The 26414-nt window shown below is 36.2% G+C and overlaps 1 protein-coding gene across 4 annotated transcripts in view; it reads left to right on the top strand.

The window, feature by feature from the left end:
* Phkb (phosphorylase kinase regulatory subunit beta) overlaps positions 1-26414 on the top strand; it is a 197549-nt gene that overhangs the window by 152237 nt on the left and 18898 nt on the right. For 3 of the 4 annotated variants that reach the window (XM_042667366.1, XM_042667369.1, XM_042667368.1), the window contains 8 exons: positions 326-430; positions 6843-6925; positions 7145-7235; positions 18730-18791; positions 18882-19044; positions 21357-21438; positions 23272-23329; positions 25498-25588. In XM_042667366.1, the coding sequence (XP_042523300.1) occupies positions 326-430; positions 6843-6925; positions 7145-7235; positions 18730-18791; positions 18882-19044; positions 21357-21438; positions 23272-23329; positions 25498-25588 (735 nt within the window). Of the gene's footprint in view, positions 1-325; positions 431-6842; positions 6926-7144; positions 7236-18729; positions 18792-18881; positions 19045-21356; positions 21439-23271; positions 23330-24494; positions 24586-25497; positions 25589-26414 lie in introns of all 4 variants that reach the window. The other variant, XM_042667367.1, reaches the window with a different exon arrangement.

The raw sequence follows: 26414 nt of genomic DNA, 5'->3' as shown, positions 1-26414 counted from the left end.
AAATTATTTGACATTATTTTCCTTAAATCTTACTTATCTTGTTTCATACCACAGAAGCTTTCTGGGAAGAAATGCTTAGGACACTGCTGTGTTTTTTCTAAGCATTGTAAAATACCTTTACAACAAATTTTATGTAGACTTTTCCCATTTATTAGAAATTATCTACTTTTTATACTGATTTGGCAAGAAACTTTAAAATTAATGTTGTATAGATTTCATTTACCTATTCAGATTAGCATCTGTTTTAACTTAGTTGAGATTGATAATACTGTTGCTTTGCCTTTAAGTATGTTTTATATTTATTTGTTTTTGTTTCCCATTACAGATTTATCGCATTCTAGGAAAGACAGTGGTTTGTTACCCTATCATCTTTGACCTAAGTGATTTCTACATGTCTCAAGATGTTTTACTACTGATAGATGACATAAAGGTAGTTTCAGAATCCCTTTTGACTGAAATAGGATGACTTTATTTCTAAGATTTTTATCGTATGTTGCTTAATCAAGCACTCCTGCATAGCTGTGCACTGAGATACACAGTGTAAGATATGGAAGTAAAATGAACACCTTTGCAGAGTTTAGCTAACTGGGAGCATTAGAATGAAGGATGAAGTCTGTAAAGTTATTTTACTGATTTTTGCACTTTTCTGTAAGTGGAGTGAAAAGATAAAGTTTGCAAAAGCGGGTAAACTGTGTTGAAAACTATGTTTATATGAAAGACTTATTTTTTTAACAAAGTAGAATTAGCAGAATAATTTTCTTTATAAAGAATATCCAAGGCCAGACATGGTACTGCACACTTATAATCCCTGCTACTTAGAAGGAAGAGATTTGGAGGCTTCTGGATCAATGCCAACTGGAACAAAAAGATAGTGACACCTGTATGAAAATTAACTAAAGCAAAAAGGGCTGAGGGTGTGATTCAAGTTGTAGATTACCTATCTGGCAAGCACAAAACTGGTTTCAAACATTAACCACCAAAAATGAAAATGTCCAGGACAACCTCACCTAACACCTAATTCTATGAGTTGAAATCTCCTCTATTCCCTGTTTTAATTGCAGAGTATAAAACCTTAAAATAATAATACAGAGTATGAAATCTGGAGTTAGATTATATCTTTTAAAATCTTTTTTTACTTTTATTGTAAAGGTGATGTACAGAGGGGATACAGTTAAATAGTTCAGGTACTGAATACATTTCTTTTTGAACTGTGTCACCTTTTCCCTCACTCCCCCCCTCCCCCCAGTTTGTAAAGATTCATTTTCAGCATGGTTGTCTAGTGAATATCACTGCTGAGTTAGATCACACTTTGTCCCACTATTTCTGGGCTTCCCCTTCCCCTTCCCAAAACAGATAAACTTACATGTAAGGCAAAAACTACAGAAATCAAAAACAGCGACAAAAGAGGAAAAACAAAAACAAAAAAGAATCACAAAAAGTAAAATAAAAAAAACCTCTTGTTTCCATTTCTTGGAGTTCATTTAGGTAAGCATCATTTTACATTATCATATGCAAACAGCTATTGAGCCTTGGTGATACGCTCTGGAAATACTCTCCTTTGATTTCATTCTGTGAATGCTTAGAGTCTTTATCATATCCAAGTGTAATTTTTTTTTTACCATCCATTGGGTTTACTTGTAGGTTTATAGGCCCAATATTTTTACTACAAATGAGGGAAACTATGAAACCTATGTTTCTTTGGGTCTGGCTTTCCATTTCCTTACGAAGAATGGAGTAATTTTATTCTTTCTGATGGACGCATTAAATTACATTGTCTGTATGTACCACATTTCTTGACCCTTCATCCACTGATGGGCATTTGTGTTGATTACATATCTTGTCTATGGTAAACAATGCTGCAGTGAGCATGATTGTGCTGGTACCTTTAGTGTGAACTGGTTAGTGATCAATTGGATAAATGCTTGGAGTGGAATTGCTGGGTTATAGGGAACCTTTATGTTTATTCTTTGGAGGAACTTCCATATTGCTTTCCAGAGTGCTTGAGCAAGATTACATTACTACCAACAGAGTAGTTGTGTTCTCTTATAGACACATCCTCTCCAGCACCTGTTATTGTTACGATATCTTGGTAATGGCCATTCTAATTGTGGTGAGATAGAATCTCAATGTTGTTTTGATTTGTATTTCTTTTATGGCCAGGGATGTTGACCATCTGTTCATTTGTCATTGGCTATTTGTATTTCTTCTAAGAAATCTCTCTTTAAGTCTTTAGTCCATTTATTAATTGGGTTGTTGTTTCTTTGAGGATTTGTTTTGGGGGGTTTAATTTTTTGAGCTAAGTATACTTTATATGAGTCCCTTGTGATACATAGCTAGTAAATTTCTTTTCCCATTCGGTAGGCGTTCTGTTTATCTTGCTAGCTATGTCCTTTGCCATGAAGAAACTCCAGTTTGTTGTAGTCCCATTTATCTAGTCTTAAAGAAGAGAACACCCCAAATAAATAAAATTAGAGACAAATATTGGAATATCACGACAGAAACAAGCAAGATTCAGAACATTGTAAGGAAATACTTGGCAAACCTTTATGCTATCAAATTGTAGACTCTGGAAGCAATGGAAAAATTTAATTATTTCACAGATTCCACAAACATTTGCACTGTTCTGAGCTCCTCAATGACCCACTGCTCATTTAATAATGTTTTGTTCAGTCTCCCTGAATTAGAGAATATTCTGTGATGGCTTTTGGTGTTGACCTCTAATTTTATTCTGTTGTGGTCTGACAGGATGCAAGGAACAATCTCATGTTTTCTGAATTTAGTTTTGCTTTGTGACCTAAAATATGACCTGTTTTGGAGAATCTTCCATGAGCTGCTGTGAAGAATATTATGATATTACTGGGTGAAATATTCTGTAGATGTCTGTTAAGTCTGTTTGGTCAATGTAGTTATTTAGGTATGAGGTTTCTCTGTTAAGTTTTTGCTGGGATGATCTATCAGGAGGTGACAGTGATGTGTTAAAGTTACCAACAATCTTTGTGTTTGGATCTATGTGTGTTTTTAAGGTAAGTAGTAGTTGTTAGATGAAGTTGGGTTGTCTGGCATTTGGTGTATAGATATTTAGAATTGTTATATCCTCTTGTATTATAGATCCCTTCATTAGTATGCAGTATCCTTCCTTGTCTCTTCTCACGAATTTTAATTTGAAATCTTGTTTATCTGATACTAGAATTTCTACTCTGGCCTGTTTATAGGGCCATTTGCTTGAAAGATTTTATTCCAGCCTTTCAGTTTCAGAATATATTTGTTTTGGGGGCAAGATGTGTCTTGAAGACAGAAGCGGGATGGGTCCTGTGTTTTTGATTCAACAAGACAATCTGTCATTTAATTGGAGAGTTAAGTGTATTAATATTGAAAATCAGAACTGAGAAGTGTTTGGTAGTTCTTGCCATGTTATCCACTTTCTTAGAGTTTGTGCCTTATATTTTCTTACTATAATTATCTGGTTTTCTGGTAAGGGGCCATTCTCTACTACTTTCATGTTCTTGTTAGTTTTCTATATGTAGGACATCTTTAAGTATCTTCTGTAGTGCTGGTTTTGTGGAGGTAAATTATTTCCATTTTTCCTTGTTCTGGAAAGTTTTATTTGTCCCACAGTTATGAAGGAGAGCTTTGCTGGATACAGTATTCTTGGTTGGTAGTTGTTTATCTTTAAGGTGTGACATACATCATGCCAGGCTCTCCTGGATTGCATGGTTTCAGCTGAGAAATCTGTAGTTATTCTGATAGCTTTTCCTTTATAAGTAGTTAATTTTTTCTCTCTGACAGCTTTAAAGATCCTTTCCTTGGTCTCTGTTGATCCTATGCTGATTATAATGTGTCGGTGGGATATTCTTTTCTGGTCTGTTGGGAGTTTTAGAGGCTTCTTGTATCTAAACGGGCTTAGTGTTTTGTGTGTTGGAAAGTTCTCTGCTAGAATTCTGTTAAATGTTTCCTATCCATTTGGTTTCTTCCTCTTCTTCTTCACTACCAATCAGCCTAAAATTAGGTGTTTTTATTAAGTTCTGAAATTTTTGTAAGCTCTTTCTTGTTTCTTGGATTTTTTCCTGGATAATTGTCTCCTCCTTCTCTATAATATCTAATCTATCTTTGATTCTTTTTTTGTATGTTTTTAATTGTAAAAATACTGTACAAGGGGATTACAGTTACATCAGCAAGGTAATGAGTACATTTCCTATTTAGCATTGTTGCCTCCTCCTTTGTTTTTCCCCTACCATCCCTTTCCTTCCACCTCTACAACTCCCCGCCCCGCCTCCACCAAAGTTGTAAAGTTCATTTTCAACATAGTATCTTGAATATCTCATTGTTACAATGGGTAAGCCTGTATGTCTATTTAAGCATTTTGCTTTTTACCTTCCCTTCCCCAAGCTAGAGAAGTGTATATACAAGATGTAGGGAGTTATACCGTAGGGGAAGAACATACAAAGAAACACAAAAATCACATGGTACCTTATAAATACATTAGAAACAATAGCGAGAAAGAAAAAAAAATTGTGTCCCTATCTTGGGGTTCATTTCACTCAACATCATCTTATATGGTCATATGTACATAGCTTTTGACCTTTTCTACTTGTCCTACGCAAGTACTAGTTATTGCAAATAAGGGAAATCATGGGACCTATGTTTCTTTGGGCCTGGCTTACTTCACTATCTTTGATTCTTGAGACTGTCTTCTATGTTATCTATTTTTATCTTTTATGTCATCTATTCTTCTGTCAATAATTTCTACTTTGTTTTTTATTTCTCTGACTTCTAATTGTTAATTTATGATCTCTATCTCTTTATTGAAACTTTCTTTTAGGTCTTGTGTGGACTTCTTCACTCCTTTAATTTATCAGTGTCTTCTCTCATATCTTTTAGTGGAGTGACTATTTTTAAATTGGTCTACCTTTCCTTCTTTTGGACTTCATTTAGTTTTTGTGGATTCCATGAAATTGCTCTAATCAACCTTGGTTAGTCTCATCACACTCACAAATTGACATATGAAGACTTTCTATCTTTTCATTAACATATTTATCAGAAGTATTTTTAAAGCATTTTAAGAACTGTCTTCTAGGCCCTTCATTGTCTGCTCTATCGCCTGGTTATTTTCTGTGAGAGCTGAGCTTCCTTGAATTGCCAGTTTTCTTGTGTTTCTAAGCATTTTAAGAACTGTCTTCTAGGCTCTTCATTGTCTGTTCTATCGCCTGGTTATTTTCTGTGAGAGCTGAGCTTCCTTGAATTGCCAGTTTTCTTGTGTTTCTATGGTTTGTTCTGCACATTTGGAAACAAAATCAAATCAAATGATTCCCAGTGTTGCTTAGGACCATCCACGATGTGGGGAATTTTCTCTGTATCTGACTGTGGCTGACTCAGCTGTGGGCTCCCATTTATCTTTTTTCTCTCTTTTAAAATCTTTATCCCTCACTTGTCAGCTTTATATTCTTGAGCAAGTTATTTAAATCTTATATGCCACTGTTTTCTAATCCATAAAAAGTAATCCTAGGGGCTGGGAAGGTGGCTCAGTGGTAGAGCACTTGCCTTGCATGCATGAGGCCCTGGGTTCGATTCCTCATCACCACATAAGCAAAAAGAAAAAAGCCAGAAGTGGTGCTGTGGCTCAAGTGGTAGAGCTCTAGCCTTGAATTGAAGAGCTGAGGGACAGTGCCCAGGCCCAGAGTTCAGGCCCCACGACTGGACCCCAAAAAGAAAAAAAGTAATCATAAAAGTAATTGTAATAAAGCTGTTCTGAGGATTAAATTGAATATCTAGACTGGACATAATAAAACATGAGTATGATAGGATAGTGATGATGGTAGTATGTAATTAAATATTTAAACACATAAAGCATTCCCTCCATATCACTTCAGTTTTAATAGATTTACTTCAATCTCTTCTATCTGCTGTGCTATATTATGGTAATGTAATATACAATGATGATAATTAATCTTGTGAATATCACTGGGATGATATTTTTTTCTTCCAAGTATCTTTTTTTGTCTTTTGGTTTATTTTTTCTTTTTTAATAAACAAGCCAGACTGGCTTCAACTTGAAATTCTCCTATCTCATTCTTCCAAGTACTAGGATTACAGGCATGCATCACCATGCCAGGCTTTCTTTGAGACCATTCCTTTTTTTTTCCCCTTATGAGTTGTGGGGCTTGGACTCTGGGCCTAGGTACTGTCCCTGAGCTCTTCAGCTCAAGGTGAGCACTCTACCACTTGAGGCACAACACCACTTCCAGTTATCTGGTGGTTAATTGGAGAAGAGTCTCACAGATTTTCCTGCCCAAGGTGGCTTTGAACTGCTATCTCAGCCTCCTGAGTAGCTAGTATTACAGGTGTGAGCCACCAGCACCCCGCTGAGACCATTCTTTTTTTTTTTTTTTTTAGTTTTTTTATTGTGAAAATACTGTACAGAGGGGTTACAATTAGATGGGCAAGATAATGAGTACATTTCTTATCAAGCATTGTAGCCTCCTCCTTTGTTTCCCCTTCCCATCCTCCCCCCGCCATCCAATCCTCCCCCGCCCCGCCCACCAAAGTTGTAAAGTTCGTTTTTCCACATAACGACTTGTGCATCTCATTGTTGCAGACCATTCTTGAACTGTATTTTTTTAGGCCACCAGAGAGAGGGTACACATGTACAAAATAAAAAGCCTTAAAATTTGGGCAATGTGATTATTTTTAAAAAACAAATTAAAGTAACAGTGTTTCCTTAGTCTGAATTATCTAGGCTTCGAATTCTCATAATGTGAGTTTTGTTGGCTTTTTGCCTCTCATGGTTAAGTTTTCAATCAGCTTAGATACTATGCCATTCTACCCTACATCATCTGTTTTCATAGAATGCACTGCAGTTCATCAAGCAATATTGGAAAATGCATGGACGCCCACTTTTTCTTGTTCTCATCCGGGAAGACAATATAAGGTAGGTTGATTTTTAAAAAAAGGAGTCAGATGCTTGTATCATACAGCCATTAACACTATGAACCCTTTGGAAGCAGAGATTTCTTGGTTTTTGTTGTTGTTGTTTTGTGTTGTTCTTATGTAGTGTTGTAGAGTTATTTGAATAGTTATTATTAGACTATTTATTCCCCATATTAACAGAAGTTAATACACTCATTTTGTTTATATGCTTTATTTTTAGGGGTAGCCGGTTTAATCCCATATTAGACATGCTGGCAGCCTTCAAAAAAGGAGTGATTGGAGGAGTCAAAGTTCATGTTGATCGTCTACAGGTAGCCTCTGAATTTCAGTGTGTTTTTGTGTTACAATTATCTGCAACATAGCTGTTTCTTATTATGTGTTCTGTTTAAGATTTTTATTTTAAAATTTTATTCTGTACTGATCATCCTATTCCTATTGATGTCTCAGGTGCTTAAACAATTGCAGTTGTTTACTAATAAATATTTTAAATCTTAGTAGCTGAATTCCAACCTCATCACTGCATTTGAGGAACTGAGTTGATAAGGGATCAAGTAACCAACTGAATAATCTTGGAATTTTAAAGGCAAATTGTTTCAGTGTTCCTTGTTTTATTCAACTTTAACATTCAGCCAAGATATAATTCTATTCCATTTGAACATCTCAGCATTGTCTTCACAACTCCTTATTACAGAGAGTTCTCTGTTAGATATAATAGCCTCTTTGTCCACAGCCCTCTCCTATTAAATATTCTATGCATTAGCCAACACAGATTAATTCCTATGTCCTGAATTTTGTTGAGTTCTATCCCTCTGCTCTCACCATTTCTTCTGCTTGGCTCTTCTCCCTTCTGTCAAGATTTTTGGACTTTGAAGACTTTAAAGGACAACTCTGAAAAATGGCTCAGTTTAGAAATGCCATTTCTCTTCTTTGCCATCCTTCTATATCCTTTAACTTCAGCTAGTCACATTGTAGTTCACTAAATTCTTATGTCTTGTAAAATAATTGTGACTATCCCCAAGGGTCTTTCATATAGATAGTGCCCAATATTGAGTAAGAAAGACAAGTTCATTCTGCTCTGGGCTTCTAAGTTCATTCTTGGTTGCCATTCCTTAAATAGACATGTATGTGCATGCATCAGTACTGGGACATTAAACTCAGAGATTCTTGCTCTTGCTTCTTTATTTCAATCCTGGCACTGGTGCTCTGCCACTTGAGCCACACCTCTACTTACAGCTTTTTTGTTGGTTATTTAGAGATAAGAGAGATGAGGATTTGCCTATCAAACCTACCTTCTAACTGTGATCCTTAGCTGTTCTACAGACCTCTAAAAGTTTTGTCAAAAATGTTTCTACAACATCTTGGATGAATGCTACATGTAGCACAGGGGAGGATGGAGCCTAATCCACAGAATACTAGCTGTCTCAGATATGGAGAGAAGAAAGGCCATTTTTGTAGCAAAATTAACCTTCAAACTGAATATCAAAAAGAAGACTGAGCCAGGTGCCAGTGGCCCACACTTCTAATCCTAGCTACTCAGGAAGCTGAGATATGAGGATCATGTTTCAAAGCCAGCTCAGGCAGGAAAGTTTGTGAGACTCTTATCTCCAATTAACCACCAACAAGATAGAAGTGGCCCTGTGGCCACAAGTGGTACTAGAAATGGCCCTGTGGCCACAAATGGTACAGTACAAGCCTTGAGCAAGTAAAGCTCAGGGACAGAGCCTACGTCTGGGTTCAAGTCCCAGAACTGGCACCAAAAAAAAAAAAAAAAAAGAAAAAAATAACATGAAGAAGACCTGAGAATAAAGGGCAAGCCTGTGGAAGTTCAAGTTAAAGATTTTCTGTTTTGATTCATCCTTGCCCCACACCCTTGCCTTCTGTGAAAATACAATGCAACAGGGCATATTTAGCTAACATTTTCTCTAAAGGAACCATCCTAAAAGTCGACTACTCTGTCTCCACATATACAACTCCTTATAATTCAACCCCTTATAAGCCCCTTAAAATAACCCAAGAAGAATAACATGTAACAAATATAGGACAAGTATAACAACAAAAGAGAAACTTAAATTATGTAATCACTCTTCATTAACTTGTCTGGAATCCTCTGAGTCAGTGCTACTGTATAACAAGCACTTATTTCTTTGGTCACTAGTGTTCCCTCAGTAATTCAAGCCTAAGGGCCTTATAAAAAAGAAAGGTGGGGCTGGGAAGGTGGCTCAGTGGTAGAGCACTTGCCTTGCATGCATGAGGCCCTGGGTTTGATTCCCCAGCACCACATAAGCAAAAAGAAAAAAAAAACGGAAGTGGCGCTGTGGCTCAAGTGGTAGAGTTGAAGAGCTGAGGGACAGCGCCCAGGCCCAGAGTTCAGGCCCCACGACCGGACCCAAAAAAGAAAAAAGAAAAAAAAGAAAGGTTATGTTAAAACTTGGCTCTCACATAGCAACTGCAGTTAAATACTAAGGCAGTGGTTCTCAACCTGGTCTGCAATTTGAAATCACCTGGAAGCTTCTAAAACCTCTTATTCTGGGATACCCCCAAAGATTCTAATCTAATCAATCTGGGTTGCAGGTTGGCCATGAGATCATTTTTAAATAGCCCTAGTTAATTCTAATGTGCAGTCAAGGTTGAAAATCTAAGATGTGATTGGCTTTCCTGTTTAAAAATAAGTACTCTACAGCCTCCTCCTCCTTGCCTGCCCCTGCAGCCTACCCTCATCCAATCTCTGTCCATTCTTGTTTAACTTGTGAACTACACTCTCCTAATGTCATTAAAAGGCTGTGTGTGTGTGTGTGTGTGTGTGTGTGTGTGTGTGTGTGTGTGTTGGCAGGAAGCTAAACTTGGGACAATGCCCTTGTGCTCTACTTGGATGGAACCATAATCTACTTGTAAGAGTGAGAAAGTAACTTTCTCTGATGACTTTAATTCCAAGGTTTTCTTCCTTCAAACTTATTTATTTAGATAATATTTATTATTTATTATTATTTATTATTTATTATTATCTATTATTTATTATTTATTTATTATTATTATTTATTTATTACTTATTTATTATTAACATACATATATACTTTTGTGCTGTATTCTAAAATACCAGCATCTTTTTGTTAGGGGAGACTAGTGTCTTTATTATAGTCAACACAACTTGGGAAAATCTTGTATAATAATGTTCTCTATGTATTCTCACCAAACATGCTGTACTTATGGCAGTTTTTTATACATCAGTTTTATTATTATTACACTTACTAATACATGAACAATGAATCTGATGTCTAGGAAATAGCAACAAAAACAAAAGAACAGTGGGACACCAGTGGCTCACACTTCTAATCCTAGCTACTCAAGAGGCTGAGATCTGAGGATTGTGGTTCAAAGCCAGCCTGGGCAGGAAAGGCCATGAAATTTATCTACAATTACCCACCAGAAAAATCCTGAAGTGGTGCAGTGGCTCAAGTGGTAGAGCACTAGCCTTGAACAAAAAGGATCTCAAGGACAGGGCCTGGGTCCAGAGTTCAAGGCCCAAAATAAATAAATAAATAAAACAAAAGGAAAACAGAGACCTATTATATAAGTAGTGTTATAAATGACATGTTTACATACCCACTTCCTGGTGGTTGTATTTTGCATGTTTGATTGATTTTTATGTACATCATAATCCTCTCCACATGTTACCTATTTAATTTTATATTTTAAATGTTTCTGTTTTAAATTTTCCTTACAGTAACCTGCTCTTATTTTGTAGATCTTCTATTTTGTGTTTTTTCTAAGGAAACTAGAATGCAAATTTCTCTGCATTACTGCTTTCAGGTTTTTAAAATTTTTTTCCCCTCAGTCTTTCACATTGAAGGTATCTGTTCAATATCTGATGATCCTTAGCCTTTTTTCATGTTTTCCATTAGTTTTTAAGAATGGAGGAGGGGCAGTAGATTAATGGATCAAAAAAAGTGTGGCATATATACACAATGGAATTCTACTTCCATCAGAAAGAATGACATTGCCCCATTTGTTAGGAAATGGAAAGACTTGGAAAAAATTATATTAAGTGAAGTAAGCCAGGCCCAAAGAAACATAGGTCCCATGCTTTCCCTTATTTGCAATAACTAGTATATGTCTGAGACAAGCAGAAAAGGTCAGATAAGTTGATGTTAGGCGAAATGAACCCCAAGATAAGGACTCAAATGTTTTTTCTTTCATGTGATTGTTTCTAACATATTTATATTTATATGATGCTTTGTATGTCCCTCCCCCACAGTATAACCCCTGCTTTCATTGTATTTGATGTTGTTATAATTTGTGGAGGGGAAGGGAAAAAACAAACCATTTAACTAGGGATACAGGTGGAGCCATTGTAACAATGAGATGTACAAGTCGTTCTGTCGAAAAACAAACTTTACAACTTTGGCTGGCGCGGGGCAAGGGCGGGGGGAGGGGGGGCTGGGGGAGGTGGGAGATGGGAAGGGATGGAAAGGGGAAACAAAGGAGGAGGCAACAATGCTTGATAAGAAACATACTCATAATCTTGTCCATGTAATTGAACCCCTCTATATGGTATTTTCACAATTTTTTTAAAAAAATGGAGGAGGGAAGCATTTTGGTGACACACCCTGCGGTCTCACCACTTGGGAGCCTAATGCAAAAGGACTGAGTTTGAGGCTACTTGGAGCTATATACCCAGTTTCAAGCTAGTCTGAGCCTCATACTGAGAACCTATCTTTAAAAAAAAGAAAAAGAAAGAGAAGGAAAGGAAGGAAGTAAAGAAAGAAGGATAATAAAAAGGAATAAGAAAAGAATGATGCAAGGGGTCAAATGTTAGGTATATAGTCTTTCATGTACTTAATGTTTGATTCTGTTTTCTACATGTCTTGTATTTTTGAGACAATCTTTATCTCCTTTATTCAAGGAGATGCAAACAGATACTGGCTTCTTAGCTATTTAGGGAAAGAAGGACTTTGGGATTAGCCATCATATAGTGTCAGTAAATCTACCATTTTTAGTATCCCCTCCCCTACTCCTTCAGTATACCACACATCCAGAACCTGAAATTCTTCCTGTTCTTTTTATCTGAATATATCTATACCTTAAGTTATTTTTTTCTACTGTTATTTGAATGGGACTTGAGGGTAAGATATGTGTGATGGTCACATTAACCAGAAATCCACCATTGCCTTTGCACTGTACCTACATATCCTTACCACTACAAGATCTACCTAGGTATGTTTCTAATCCTTACAAGAAATAATTAGACTTATCATTTTTTTAACACACACACACACACACACACACACACACACACACACACACTAACATTACGCAGGCACCTGTATCTAGTTACTCAGTTCTAGCTACTTAGGAGCCTGAGATTAGAGGATTATGGTTCAAAGCTAGTTTAGGGAAGAGCAATCTCTGAAACTATCTGAATTAACCAGAGAAATGCTGGACTGGAGGCATGTCTCAAGTGGTAGAGATTGACCACTAGCTTTGGGGTCAAGCCTAGAGTTTGACCACTAGGTGAGCAAGAAAGCTGAATGAGGATTCCAGTCCAAATAGCAGGGGGAAAAATAATCCATTACAAACTCTTAGTTTCTCCTAAAATAACATATTGATGTATTGGAAGCATGGTCAGAATTTCAGTGGTAATTAAACAAGCATTTGGTACTCCCCTAAAGCTAGTAGGACAAAAATTGAATTTCATGGCCCACCAAAGACAAGGATTTTTTTATCTCTTATTTTCAAGTGATACTATCGAAAGGAGTTTGTAGAGTTCACAAGCTTTATAGGCCATGATAATGACAATTTGCCTTGTGAATGTTAAAATGTGTTTGTGACTTTAGCTACGTATCACTATCCCACAATATTGTGAAATGTATGTATTACTTAATCTCAATAAAGAATTAAAAAAAAAAAAGGGAATCCAAAGCAATTCAATTCTCACAAAGAGTAGAAAATAGCATCTGGACTCTAAAAGTATTTCTAAGTGTCATATATGCAATGTCTATATTGGGTTTGTTTTTTTGTTTTTTTGGAAGGTTATTTTGATGGTGGTAGTAATGTATAAAACTATCTCACATGTAACCCCCATGGCAAGACTATATTATATCTTTTTCATTTAAAAACTAGCCCTCTTGAAAGTATAAGAAGATAAACCCTCTTGAAAGCCTGTACTTTAAGAATAAAATGAAACAAGATGATTCAGTCCCCTTACAAAGAGTAGAAAATACCATTCAGATCTTCAAGGTACTGCTATAGTTATTTATGTACAATGTAGGGTTTGTTGTTGTTTGTTTGGATTTGTTGTTTAAGTCAACATTTCATTACTTATCCCAGGTTGATTTCAAACTCATGACCCTTCTCCTCCCACCTCCCAAGTGCTTAAAATCACCAACATTTGTCACCATACCCAGAGCACTGTTTTCTTTTGCATTTAAAAATTACCAGGCAAGGAGCTGGGAAGGTGGCTCAGTGGTAGAGTGCTTGCCTTGCATGCATGAGGCCCTGGTTCGATTCCTCAGCACCACATAAGCAAAAATAAAAAAGCCGGAAGTGGTGCTGTGGCTCAAGTGGTAGAGCACTAGCCTTGAGCTGAAGAGCTAAGGGACAGCGTCCAGGCCCAGAGTTCAGGCCCCACAAACGGATGGAAAAAAAATTACCAGGCAAGTTAGGGGGCAAAAAGATCAAATACCTAAAAGAAAGAAGAATCAAATATATTAGAAACAGTCCTACATGATACATGTATTGGCAAAAATAGGCTTCCATATGGCTATAATCAATATGTTTAGGAAAATAATAGCTGCCTTGGAAATAGGCCCTAAGTTCAAGCCCCAATATCATAGCCTCCTAAAATCGATAATGAGTAGAGAAGTTATTAGAACTTTCATGCTATTAAATAGAGTAAAATAGAAGTTCAAAATAAGCATTAAAGTCATTAAGACTGAGATTTATATGAACTAGTGGTGCATGCACACTATTATTGTGACATGGTGTGTTGCCCTCACCATACATACAGGTGCATAAAACAGGATGTGATCCAAGAACTTGCTTCATACACTGATAGTCTTTTGTAGATATTTTATGCACATTTGATTAAAAATTAATTACATTTATTTTCATATCACACACAAATACATTTCAAGTGGATTCGATGATTTTATATTAAAAGCCATAAAAATTTCTATTATATTTTGAATGATATTTATTTGTGTGTATTCTGATTCTGTGGCTTAAACTCAGGGCCTGGATACTGTCCCTGAGCTTTTGTTCCTCAAAGCTAGTGCTCTACCACTTGAGCCACAGCTCCACTTCTGGCTTTCTTAGTGTTTAATTGGAGATAAGAGTGTCATGGACTTTCTAACTTGGGCTGGCTTCAAACAATGATTCTTAAATCTCAACCTCTTCAGGTTCTAGAATTACTGGCATGAGCCACAGGTACCTGGTAATCTACTATAATTTTAAAAAGAATCCAAATTCTTTCAGACTTTCATTTTAGCACATGGTAACTGTCAGTGTTTGATGTTAACAAGTCCTTATTTCTGAGCTAAATTTAATTTTAAAATTACTTTGGTTTAGAATTTAATATTCTGCCATATCTTAGGGAGTTTACATTTCATTGAAGAGTTTTAGACAAATTATAAAAGCAATATAAAAAGTAGTACTTTTTTCTATTAAGGCAATAAATTAAAGATTTCTCATTTTATTTCCTTTTTAATGTCAAGCACAGCATAAAATTTTGAGGTTGGACAGATATTCCTTTTTTCATCTGAAATTGGAAAACTCTCCACCAATATCAGTATACACAAAGCTCAAGTTGATCAAGACCTTGAGGTAATTCACAAAAGTGTCTCATAAGGTGCAAACTGGAACCCTTTCATTGTCTTCCATCTTAAGACTAGTTACTGCAGAGTTACTGCAGCAAGAAGGCTAGAACTAATGGTTTCTTACTCCTGAGTCAGTCCATGCTTCTTATATTTGAGCACATGGACTTTAATCACTGCCCTTGAAGCAACATAGTTGAATGTCCTCTTAATTATTCATCTTTACTTCCATTTTTTGTTGAACTTCAGAAGTTGGAGGAGAGAGAGAGATCAATAGTTTGTTCTTCATACTTCTAATAATCTTGCATTTAAAAATATAAATAGAAGTTCATCATCCATGTTCATTTTGCCTTCTTTCCTTTTTAAAAGTTAAAGCCCTTTATCCAGCCAGGTACCAATAGCTCACACCTAAAGTCCTAGCTACTTGAGAAGGAGAGAAAAAGAGAATTACTATTCAAGGCCAGATTAGACAAAAGTTTGTGAGCTAGTACATATATGGAATCTCAGTTGTGGTAAGATTAAAAAGTTCCAAGGAAGGCTGAGATTAGATAGATTGCAGTTCTAAATGTGTTCCTTGGCAAGAAGCAGGACTTTGTCTCAAAAATGGCCAGCAAAATTTACCTAGATGGTCACAAACAAGACCATATTAAAGCTACCAGCACAACTATGTTTATCGCAGCATTATTCACCATAGCTAAGATATGGAACCAACCCATATGCCCCTCAATAGATCAATGGATCAAGAAAATGTGGTATTTCCATACAATGGAATTCTATGCCTCCATCAGAAAGAATGACATTGCCCCATTTGTTAGGAAATGGAAAGACTTAGAAAAAATCATATTAAGTGAAGTAAGCCATAGGTCCCATGGTTTCCCTTATTTGCAATAACTAGTATATGACTAGGATAAGCAGAAAAGGTCAAAAGCTATGTACATATGACCACATAGGATGATACTAAGCGAAATGAACCCCAAGATAGGGACACAAGAAGTTTAATCTTTCTTGCTGTTGTTTTTAATGTACTATCTGTTTTTTTTTGTTGTTGTTGTTACTTTTATATATTCTTTCCTCATGGTATAACCCCTGTTTTCACTGTATTTGCTTCCAGTACCTTGCATCTTGTATATAAATTTTTCTAATTTGGGGAGGGGAAATAACAAAATGCTGAAATAAGGATACAGGTTGACCCATTGTAACAATGAGATATACAAAACATTATGTTGAAAATGAACTTTACAGCTTCAGGGTGGTGTTGGGGAGGAGAAGAGGGAAGGGATGGTAAGGGAAAAACAAAGGAGGGTGTAACAACGTTCTATAGGAAATATATCATTACCATACTCATGTAACTGTAACCCCTTTGTACAGTTTCTTTACAATAAAAATATATATTAAAAACTGGCCACTAAAAAAATAAAGGTCCTGGAGGTGCAACTCTGATAAAAATACCTGCCTGGCAAGGTCAAAGCCTTGAGTTCAAATCTGAGACCCATCAAAAGAAATAAAAGGTATTTTATCAAAAAGAAAACCATAGCCGTCCCATAATAATGGGAATATTATGACAATTGTATTGTTAGGCAGTTTAGTGCCATATGAACATCTCAGGATGTACTTTACCCACACCTTTATGGCATACAGTTCAAATGACTTGGCATGACTTCTTCAAGCAAACAGAAGACATTGTATACATGAGGCTATGAGTCTTTCTTTCAGATCTACATTGTAATATTTTTGGGGATAGGGGTAGTGTAGTACTGGATATTGAACTTAAGTTCTGATGCTTGTTAGTAGGACATTTCTCCTACCAATTGACAACAGGGTCTTCAGCACTATACTCCATTATTAAATCCTGTTGTCTTGTACCCTCAGTTATATCCAGAATCTGACCACTACCTGTTACCTTAAACAGGATCCAAGCTACCATCATCTCTCACCAAACTTTTCAATCTCCTAAGTTACTATTAAAGACAAGTCAGCTGGCATAAGCAGTTAGATTATGACACAGATTGTAAGTTTCTGTGATTTCTTTCATACAAAGTAGAACCCCAAATCCTTTAACTAGTCTAAGTCCCATAGTCTAAACCTACATCTCTGACCTGCTATATTAGTTAGCTTTTGTCACTCTTGGCCAAAATAGCTGACATAAACAACTGAAGAAAGTTTCAGAGATCACTTGGCCCCATGTACTTGTGCAAAACATCATGGCAGTAGGAACATGTGGAGCTACTCATGGCAAATAGAAGCAGAGAGGAAGCAACCAGGGGACTGGTATAACCTTCAAACCCAGGCCTCCAGTGAGCTCCAGCAAGGTTCTTCAGCAAAGGTTTCCATATACAAATGTCCCTTATTAGATGAATGGATCAAGAAAATGTGGTACATATACAAAGTGGAATTCTGTGTTCCCTACCATTCTTATTTTATTTAATACTTATTTTTCTATTTTGTATCATTATCTGAAGAATATATAAGTTGCTTTCTTCCCTCTACATGTACCTATAAAGTCAGTTTCAAAAAGGCAAATATTTTTAATAATTTGTACATGTTAATTTTCAACACTGAAGATAGCCAGGCATATGGTAATTGCTTAGTAAATATCTAACAAATTAGTTTACCAAAGAGCAAATGTATAGATGTGAGCCTGATTGTTAGGAACTATCATTTAGCAAACCTCAGTTATGCTCAGCACTACTGTCTACCCAGGCACAGACCCTGTTCCTCAGCTGACCTGACTGTAGCTGAGCCACATGAAACATGCAGGTAGGTTGTATATTTGGCCTTTTTCACTCATACTCTGCATGGAAACTTTAGAGTAATTGCTGGAATATGTCCATTTTGCCATCTATAAGCAGATATCTTGCATTATTTGTGCATTTCTACTCAGAGAAGAAGATAACACACCTCTTAATGGTTTACAAACAGTCAACTTTCCTGTAGCTATTTCTTTACACTTGAAATAATAGTCTTAATCAAAGAATTGTCTGATAATCCTATGGATCACTATATGGTATAGTTCACTTCTCACTATTTAGCCTACCTAACTTAGGATCAAGAACTAATGGAAAATAAAATGACCAAATACAGATTGCTATGTGCCAGAATGGAGAAAAACTTCAGCTTAAGAATGCATTGCCATTGTGATCATGGAAAGGGAAGACTGTAGTATCTCACCATTGAATGGCCCTGAAATAGCCTTCCAAACTAGTAGAAACCAAGTGTAATTGGTATTATCTTTTTCCCAAACTATTTAAGAATCCCAATTATTTTATTCAAATCAACACTGAATTATTATAATTTACAACTTTAAATAAGTAACTATAGGGGTGGCAGTGTATCTCAGTGACAGAGCACTTACATAGCATATACACAAAGGCCTTGGGTTAAAAATCAACATTTATTAAATGCTAAAATTCTAAGAACAGAGAGTTTATCTAATGTTGACCTTCCTTCTTATTTGTATGATTTGTGGATCTGTTACTTGATGCATATATTTCATTTATAGGTGTATATATTCTATTCGATTTTGTTTGTAGAAGCCTTTTGAGTTTTAGAATGCTTATATAAGGAAGTATATTTGTTGTACTCAAGTAACTTTTTTTCCTTTTGAAGTATTACTTGCAAAAAAGTATATATACTCTTAATCTAACTTGTATAACTGTATATCAACTTTATAATAACAATTTTTTTGGTCAGTCATGGGGCTTGAACTCTGGGCTTGGGCACTGTCCCTCAGCTCTTCAGCTCAAGGTGAATGCTCTACCACTTGAGCCACAGCACCACTTCTGGTTTTCTGGTGGTTTATTGGAGATAAGAGTCTCACAGACTTTCCTGCTCGGGCTGGCTTTGAACCACAATCCTCAGATTTCAGCCTCCTGAGTAGCTAGGATTACAGGCATGAGCCACCAGTACTTGACCAATAAAAAAAATTTGTTTGTGCACAGACCACAGAATATGGCCTAATGAATATAAGAGTTTTTCATCTTTTCTCCTCACATTTCAGACGCTAATATCTGGAGCTGTAGTAGAACAACTTGACTTTCTAAGAATCAGTAACACAGACGAGTAAGTCCCTTTGGTTTAATTTTGTTTTTGCATCTCTTAAGATCACATTTGAAAAAGAAAAAATCTGAAACATTATGTTTTAATTTCTAGGCTTCCGGAATTTAAGAGTTTTGAAGAACTAGAATTTCCCAAACATTCAAAAGTTAAAAGACAAAGCAGTACCCCTGATGGCCCTGAACTGAAACAACAACCAAGCATCACCATTAGTGAATGGAAAAACAAATCAACCCAGGAAATTCTTCAAAAGCTGAATGTGAGAGAGATGCAATTTCCACAAGGCCCTGTGTGAGATTGCCAGATAGGAACAACCAGTTAGGCCTAATATCTTTCTATCCTCTCAAAGAAGGTGGCAGGCAATCTAGATGTAGATGGCCACTGTACACTCAGAGCAGAGAGATGCTTTTTTGTCTTAAGTGTGATTGTCTTAAGGAGTAGAGATGAGTGGGATTGTATGTGTTAAGGCAATGGCATTGCCTTTGAGGTCTCCGGATTTTTTTTTTTTTTTGGGGCTTGAACTCTGGGCTTGGACGCTATCCCTCAGCTCTTCAGCTCACGGAATGCTCTACGGCTTGAGTTACAATGCCATTTCCAGTTTTGTAGTGGTTTATTGGAGATAAGAGTCTCACAGACTTTCCTGCCCGGGCTGGCTTTGAACTGTGATCTTCAGATCTCAGCCTCCTGAATAGCTAGGATTACAGGCATGAGCCACTGGTGCCCGGCTTCTCCAGATTTTTCTTTCAATTTCCTCTTTTCTTCCTTTCATGTTCCCATCCTGCTTTTACTGTTTAGGTCCCAGGCTTGCTTTTTCTCTCCTGTCACTGAGGAGAACAGACCTCTGACTGCATCATAAGGATATTTTAGCAATCTAATGTTTTAACTTTCTTAAGATTATTTACATTTTTAAAAAAAAGAAGAGTGTGAGTAGCATGTAGTACTTATTCAAAGATGTGAAAGCCTACTGGTATAAATATGAAAATTGTGGCATCTTATGTGGACCATACAGATTTACACACATAAACTAGGTACATATCCTTCCAGATGTCATCAGTCTTTGGTATTAATCCATAGTATATAGATCCGAGTAAGTGTGAATACAATATAATAGTCATAAAACACATAGCGCAATGCCCTGAAATATATAATACATATATAATACATGTCTCCACCTCTCATGCACATCTCTTCACAATAGGTTGATGTCAGTATGGTCTCCCATTTACAAATAAGTAAAATTAAGAATACAGTAGTTAGGTGCCAGTGGCTCACACCTGAAATTCTAGCTACTTAGGTTGCCAGAATCCGAGGATCACAATTCAAAACCAACCTGGGAAGGAAAGTCCATAAGACTCTTCTTCCATGAGACTCTTAGGTGCAATTAACACCAAAAGGTGGGAAGTGGAGCTCTGGCTCAAGTGGTAGAGTGCTAACCTTGAGCAAAAAAACACAGGGATAGCACTCAGGCCCTCCTTGAGTTAAAGCCCCAGGACTAGCACACAAGAAGAAAACAAGAAGGAGGAGGAAGAGGAGGTGTGATGATGATGATGATGATGATGATGATGATAATGATTTATGATTAGAATAACTCAGGTGACAACTTGATCCCCACCTCATAAGTTCTTGCAACTATATGAAATCCAAAAGGCTGACTTGTCTCTTCTCTACCTCCTTGCCCTAACCTCATATCAAGTTTTCAGTGTGCCTCCAGTTTCTTTATGATGCCATTTTAGTCTGTCTTCTATGAGTAAAACAGTTGTTTTCATCTTTATTACACATTGGAGTCACTGGACATGTTCTTCTAAAGACATTTATTGCCTTAATCCCAGCCACTGTAAAGGGAAATCATTGTAGTAGATGAATTTGATGATGTTAACCAGATGACTTTAAAAGAGGAAGATTATTAGATGGGCCTAACATAGTCACAAGGATCATTAAACATGAAAGGGGGATACAGAAGCTCTAATGTCAGTGAAGCAGAAGATTCCACTCATGGTTGCCAGCTTTGCAGGGGGTGTGGAGACAGACACTAGCCAAGGAACATGATGAGCTGATAGAAGGTATAAGAGGTAAGAAAACAGAGAAGGTGTTTGTAGGGAAATGACTCTCCCTAGAAGCTGCTTCCAGGCGGGATGCAGATGCTAACACCTTAATTATAGTCCAGTGAAACTTATTTCAGACTTTGAACTACATAACTGCAAGATAATAAAATTGTGTTGTTGTTTTTTTTTTTTAAGAAAATGGTAGTGGTTAAATGATTTGGCAAAGTCTCAGAGTATGGCATTATCACTGTTAATGCTTATAGACAGAATAGTTTCTGCCCATTGCTTATCTTGTTTCCTGGGAAAATTGATTATTAAAACCTCCTACCTCATGAAACCAGCTTAGCTAACTTCTGTCTTCAAATCTCTAAATAAATACTTGTGTAACAAGCATCTCATGCTTGTTATCAATGGAGTTTTATCTTCTCTCACTTCCACTCTAAATTATATGGTTTGGGGACTAGTTATTCCCTGAGGCTCACCTTAAATTTGTTTCATCTCAGTTCCTCATACTGATTTTTATTTTCAGGACTGTGGTTGTCTGGCCAGCCAGACCATCCTGCTGGGCATACTACTCAAAAGAGAAGGTCCCAACTTCATCACAATGGAAGGTAAGAGTACATGCTCTTCTGGAGAACATTTTCAATAGAACCTATCCCTGAACACTTATCAGATATGCATATAAAATGCCCACTAAAATGTTATTTCCTCCTCCATTAAACCTCCCCCCTTTTTTAATGGAAAATGTTCATTCACACCCTAGAGTAGAATGAACACTTTGATATATGAGCTCCTAAATAGCTTTCATGCAGTGATGCTTGATTGTTTCTCTGATTGTTTCAGTGGTGCTGGAACTTGAATTCTGTCTGTGACTATTAACCTCTGATGACTCCATAGTTGTTTATTGACTGCTTCTATTTCCAGTTTTATTTAATGTGATTTTTGAAGAATAATATTGAGTAGTTATGTCTATAAAAATTAGGTCCTATAGCAACCATTTGGAATGTAACGTGGCATTTAGTAGAATTGTTCTCTGAAGTTAATAAAATAAATAAATCATTTCTAATCATGTATTCAGTCTGCATTAAGGATGAAACCAAATTATCCCTGAAGTCCACACTTATATGGAGAGTTACTATTATAAGGAATTTTTGAGGTCTCCATCATGATTTTCTTTGGGCATTTAATAGTATAGAATTAACAGAGTATTTTTCAAGTACTTAATTTTTAGCTATCAGATTTTTTGGCTTATCTTGAAATGCTCTGTTCAAAGGAGCATGTTGGTTTGATTGGAATGAAGATATTGTTCTAAATACCAGTGAAATTAATAATGTTATAGTTCTAGTAATGAGCTAAACATAGTTATTTATTCAAATGAAGTCCAATAGTTCTTGCATTATTATAGCAGAGGCAACCTTGAATATTACTAAGCAAATTTCATATACAACCCTTCATGTTTCTAATTATTCTTAAAGCTACATATAAACAGAATAATAATTATACCAGAGATAGTCATTTGATATTTAAACTTTGGCTAAATGAAAACAAAGAATTTAAAAATTAAACATTTCATTAAGGACTTAGAATTCAGATTAATTATTTAATGTTGCTTTTAAACTATATGTGTGTGTATATATAGTTTATGTATATGTAGTGTGTATATGTGTAGTTTATAATAAAATGTTGAAGTAATTCATTTTAAACCATTTTATAACTTTGGTGACAATGTTCATCTTTTACTTGGATATTTAAGACTCGAAAAGTTATAAATCGGCGAACCCTGTGCTACATTGAAAATCACAAGCATCTACAGAATATGAACATAATTTTATCTAATTTAATAAGAGGCTGTAAACATTAGTTGAGAGGAAAATGTTAAAGGAATTGTTCTTCACCTTTATTGTCTTATATGCTCTGTCTTGTCACATTGTTTATTTCCTATAAAACCAGTTATGAGAACAAATCACATGTTAAATGTGGCTCAAGAGTGAAGCCCAGGGGTGTAGTTTTGAGATCTAGCACGTAGTACTAAAAGTCCCATAAAGAAAAGGGCCTTAGTACACTTTCATTGGACAAGCACTTGAAGCATCATTATATTTAGAGTCTATACTGTTTTGTTGTATTCTATTTTCCTATTTTCTACAGTAAGTTAAAATAAACTTTTTATTTAAGAGCTTAGATTATATTTCTAAATAAGAAAAGAACTAAATTTCAATAAATGACATTTTAATCAAATCATAAATTCAGAGTAAAGAAGTATAGATGCTGGGACATTTACAATGTATAGTTTGGGTTATGTATGTCAGTTCAGAAGATTAATTAAGGGGTATCACAGCACTAGAGGAACAAAATGAAAATTTATGAATGATTTCTAAAGGGGAATAAATGCTATATGTTTAATCTTAAAGCTTTCCTCAACCAGCACTCTATTGTCCAATGTCTAGGTACTGTTTCTGATCACATTGAGAGAGTCTATAGAAGAGCCGGCAGCAAAAAGCTTTGGTTTGTATTAGTGTCCTTGTCATTATGTTATATTTTTGTATTGTCATATTCATTAACCTGAAGATAACAGTCCAGCCTTAAAGATGATTATTTATCATAAATCAAGACTGAGATAAGAGCACTGTGATTTCCTACTTTCTAAGGCTATGCCTATAGCATAGTATCCAAAGACACTAAAGAAAAATATCTGAGAGTAAAGAGCCCCAGAGGGATTAAGACTGTCCCAACAAGGTCCTAATATTATAGCTGTCTGTAATTATAAAGGCCCTGAAAAGAGACCATGACTAATCTAATTCCAAGGGAAAAGAATACAAGGTAGTTTTTTTATTCACTAAGTCCACAATTGGTGGATGAAACCCAATGGCTTGAGCTCTGGGCCTGAGCACTGTTCCTGAGTGGACAGTGGAGCCACAGATCCATCCCAGCTTTTTCTCTGATTTAATTGGAGATAAGAGTCTCATGGACTGTCCTGCCCAAGGTGGCTTCAAACTTCCATCCTCAGATCTCAGCCTCCTGAGTTGTTAGGAGTATAAGCATGAGCCACAGGCACCCAGCTACTGTGGTTTTTTTTTGAAAAAATACTTTCTTCTACAGAGGTTATCTCTTCCCAGAGATTTAAAAAAAAAAAAAAAAAAGGAAATTTAGTGAGAGATTTCTAAATTCACAATGAGGAGGAAGGTATGTCTAAATGCACAATCTGCATTTTGGTACAATTCTAACAGTTTCATTAACAGAATCTAACAAATGTTGAAAGTAAGGATATGGGTTTTTTTTTATTTTTAATGACCACTATTTCCTTAACTTTCTCTAATCTCTAAAATAAGGAAACTAGACAAAACAATCCCTTAATAGTAAGCATGCCTTCCCTACCTGGAAGAAATAATATAATAATTTTATGGTTTAAATAACTCATGTTTCTACCCTTAATTTTCAGTACAGCAAGGCTTACAAGCCAATAGATATTTCAAATATATTTCAAATATTGTCTGTAATCTTACTTTTAGCCAAGAAAATCTGTTCTTGCTTTCTGCATTATACTTGTATTTTGGATGAGCCATTAACTAGCAAATTCTTAGAATGCTGACTGTTATGTTTAAGAGAACAAATTCCTGGAAGTTTTATTCATTCTATTTTCCCTTTCATGGCTTTCCACTGATACCCCCAGGTTGGCCGTGCGCTACGGGGCTGCATTTACCCAGAAATTTTCTTCCTCTATAGCCCCACACATTACTACTTTTCTGGTACATGGGAAACAGGTAACATAACAGAATTTGGAAACTCAAGCTGCTTGAAATGTGTGGGCTTTGTACTCTACAGGTTAAAGTGTGGGGATGAAAGCTTTTCTAGAAGTAGAAACTGCTTTCCTAACTATCAATGATTGGCTTACTTTTCTTCTTTTATTTATGTTAAAATGAAGAAAGAGGGATGCTTTTTATAGGCTCGCTTCCATGGATATCCTAAAATGCAATTTTAATACTAATTAAAACCTGTACATTATTTTATTTTTTCTACCTACATGTTTCACATGAATTTTTACTATTGAGGGGAAATAATGTCTTATTTATTGCATGTGCTATATTTCTTTTAAAATCTGTTCTTCCTACATTCTAAGAGTTTCAGGAATGTAAAAATAGCAGTGTGAATTCTTTCTACTAACATTCTGGCTTTATAAAGAAAAAGGAGCTCCTGGTATTTCATTGGAGCACTTTCTATTATTTAGTACTAAGTGAGTCCTTTAATCTAGTGATTTCATTATCTAGGGACTAAAAAAATCATTATTTAAAGTGGTGGTAGTTACAATTCACATCTACTAGTGATAGATTTATAAATTGATTTGATCATGCAAAATCAAAGGATCCACTTAATTCCTCCCTAGACTCTCCTGCCCCAGCCCAATGAAAGAAGCTCCCGTTCTTTGCAAATGATGTCACCAATTGGTAAAGCTTTGTGGCAGTGATGAGGGCAAGGGGCCATCCCTTCTTAATTCTAGATGGTCTTACAATCTGGAATACTTCCAATATTAGGTTCCATATCTTGGACTTAATGTTTCCTCCAAATAATTACATGAAGACCCAGCTGTGTATGTTTGTAAGGCTCTCCAATCAGGGACCCCATTCATCATCTTTTAGATTTGTGAACATCTGGCCTGCTCTCTTCTTTGCCCTCAGGTCGGTTGTACGCCGTGCAGCAAGTCTTTTAAGTAAAGTAGTGGACAGCCTGGCCCCATCCATTACTAATGTTTTAGTGCAGGGCAAACAGGTAAGTTTGTCTGCTTCCCAGACACCCACTCACTCACTCACTCAGTTACAAAGGTTTCTGGGTAGGACTCTGAGTTTAAAATTTGCCATACCGCAATATTAGGCCTCTCACAAATTACCATTGATTTGGGCAGTTCTTCAAAAGTCTCCCTCTCCAAACAAAAAACAATAAATAGATGCACAGGTCTAAAGCTGCACAGTTATTAAATGGGCTATCCTTTTTTCATATTGTACCTCAAAGCTGTAATTTTCAACTCCTTTGTTAAATTTGAGATTATTGCAGATGTCAACATAGAACAATACCTACTCAGTACTCAGACAAGTTTAGGATAGGCAGGGCAAAGGCTGGTGCATAGCAAAGGACACATTTTCCCTCCTTATATTTCACCTTCTCCTGACCCTTCAAAATGCATTGGTGTTGAAGCAGAGCCAGAGTCCACATGTCAGTGCTGCTCCCAGATCCCTCATTCTCCAGGCCATCCTCTGCTATTCCTCATCAGAGATAATTTTGTAACTTCCCTCTTATAGAAGTTTTTCCAGTTAGCCGTGGTCAGTTTCCTCTGGACTGAGCACTTTCTCAGTCTGCCCATTTCATCTGAACATGTGTTTCTCAGTTTGTGATAGGCTGTGAGCCCCTAGAGATCAGAGCCTAGGTCTTATCCAATACCCATCTCAGTGTAGCCAGTGTGGGGTCTGGCTTGGAGTAGGTTCTTGTTGAAGGTAGGTTAAGTTGAGACTGTGCATGTGGATATGAGGAGTGGGATGTGACTGCATTCATTATTTGTTTTGTGTCCTATAATCTCTAATTTCCTGGCTGAATCATTCTT

The sequence above is a fragment of the Dipodomys spectabilis genome, unplaced genomic scaffold (assembly GCF_019054845.1).
Source record: "Dipodomys spectabilis isolate Male_0828 unplaced genomic scaffold, ASM1905484v1 ptg000394l, whole genome shotgun sequence".
NCBI classification, from domain to species: domain Eukaryota; kingdom Metazoa; phylum Chordata; class Mammalia; order Rodentia; family Heteromyidae; genus Dipodomys; species Dipodomys spectabilis.
This window is presented reverse-complemented; position numbering and strand designations above follow the sequence as displayed.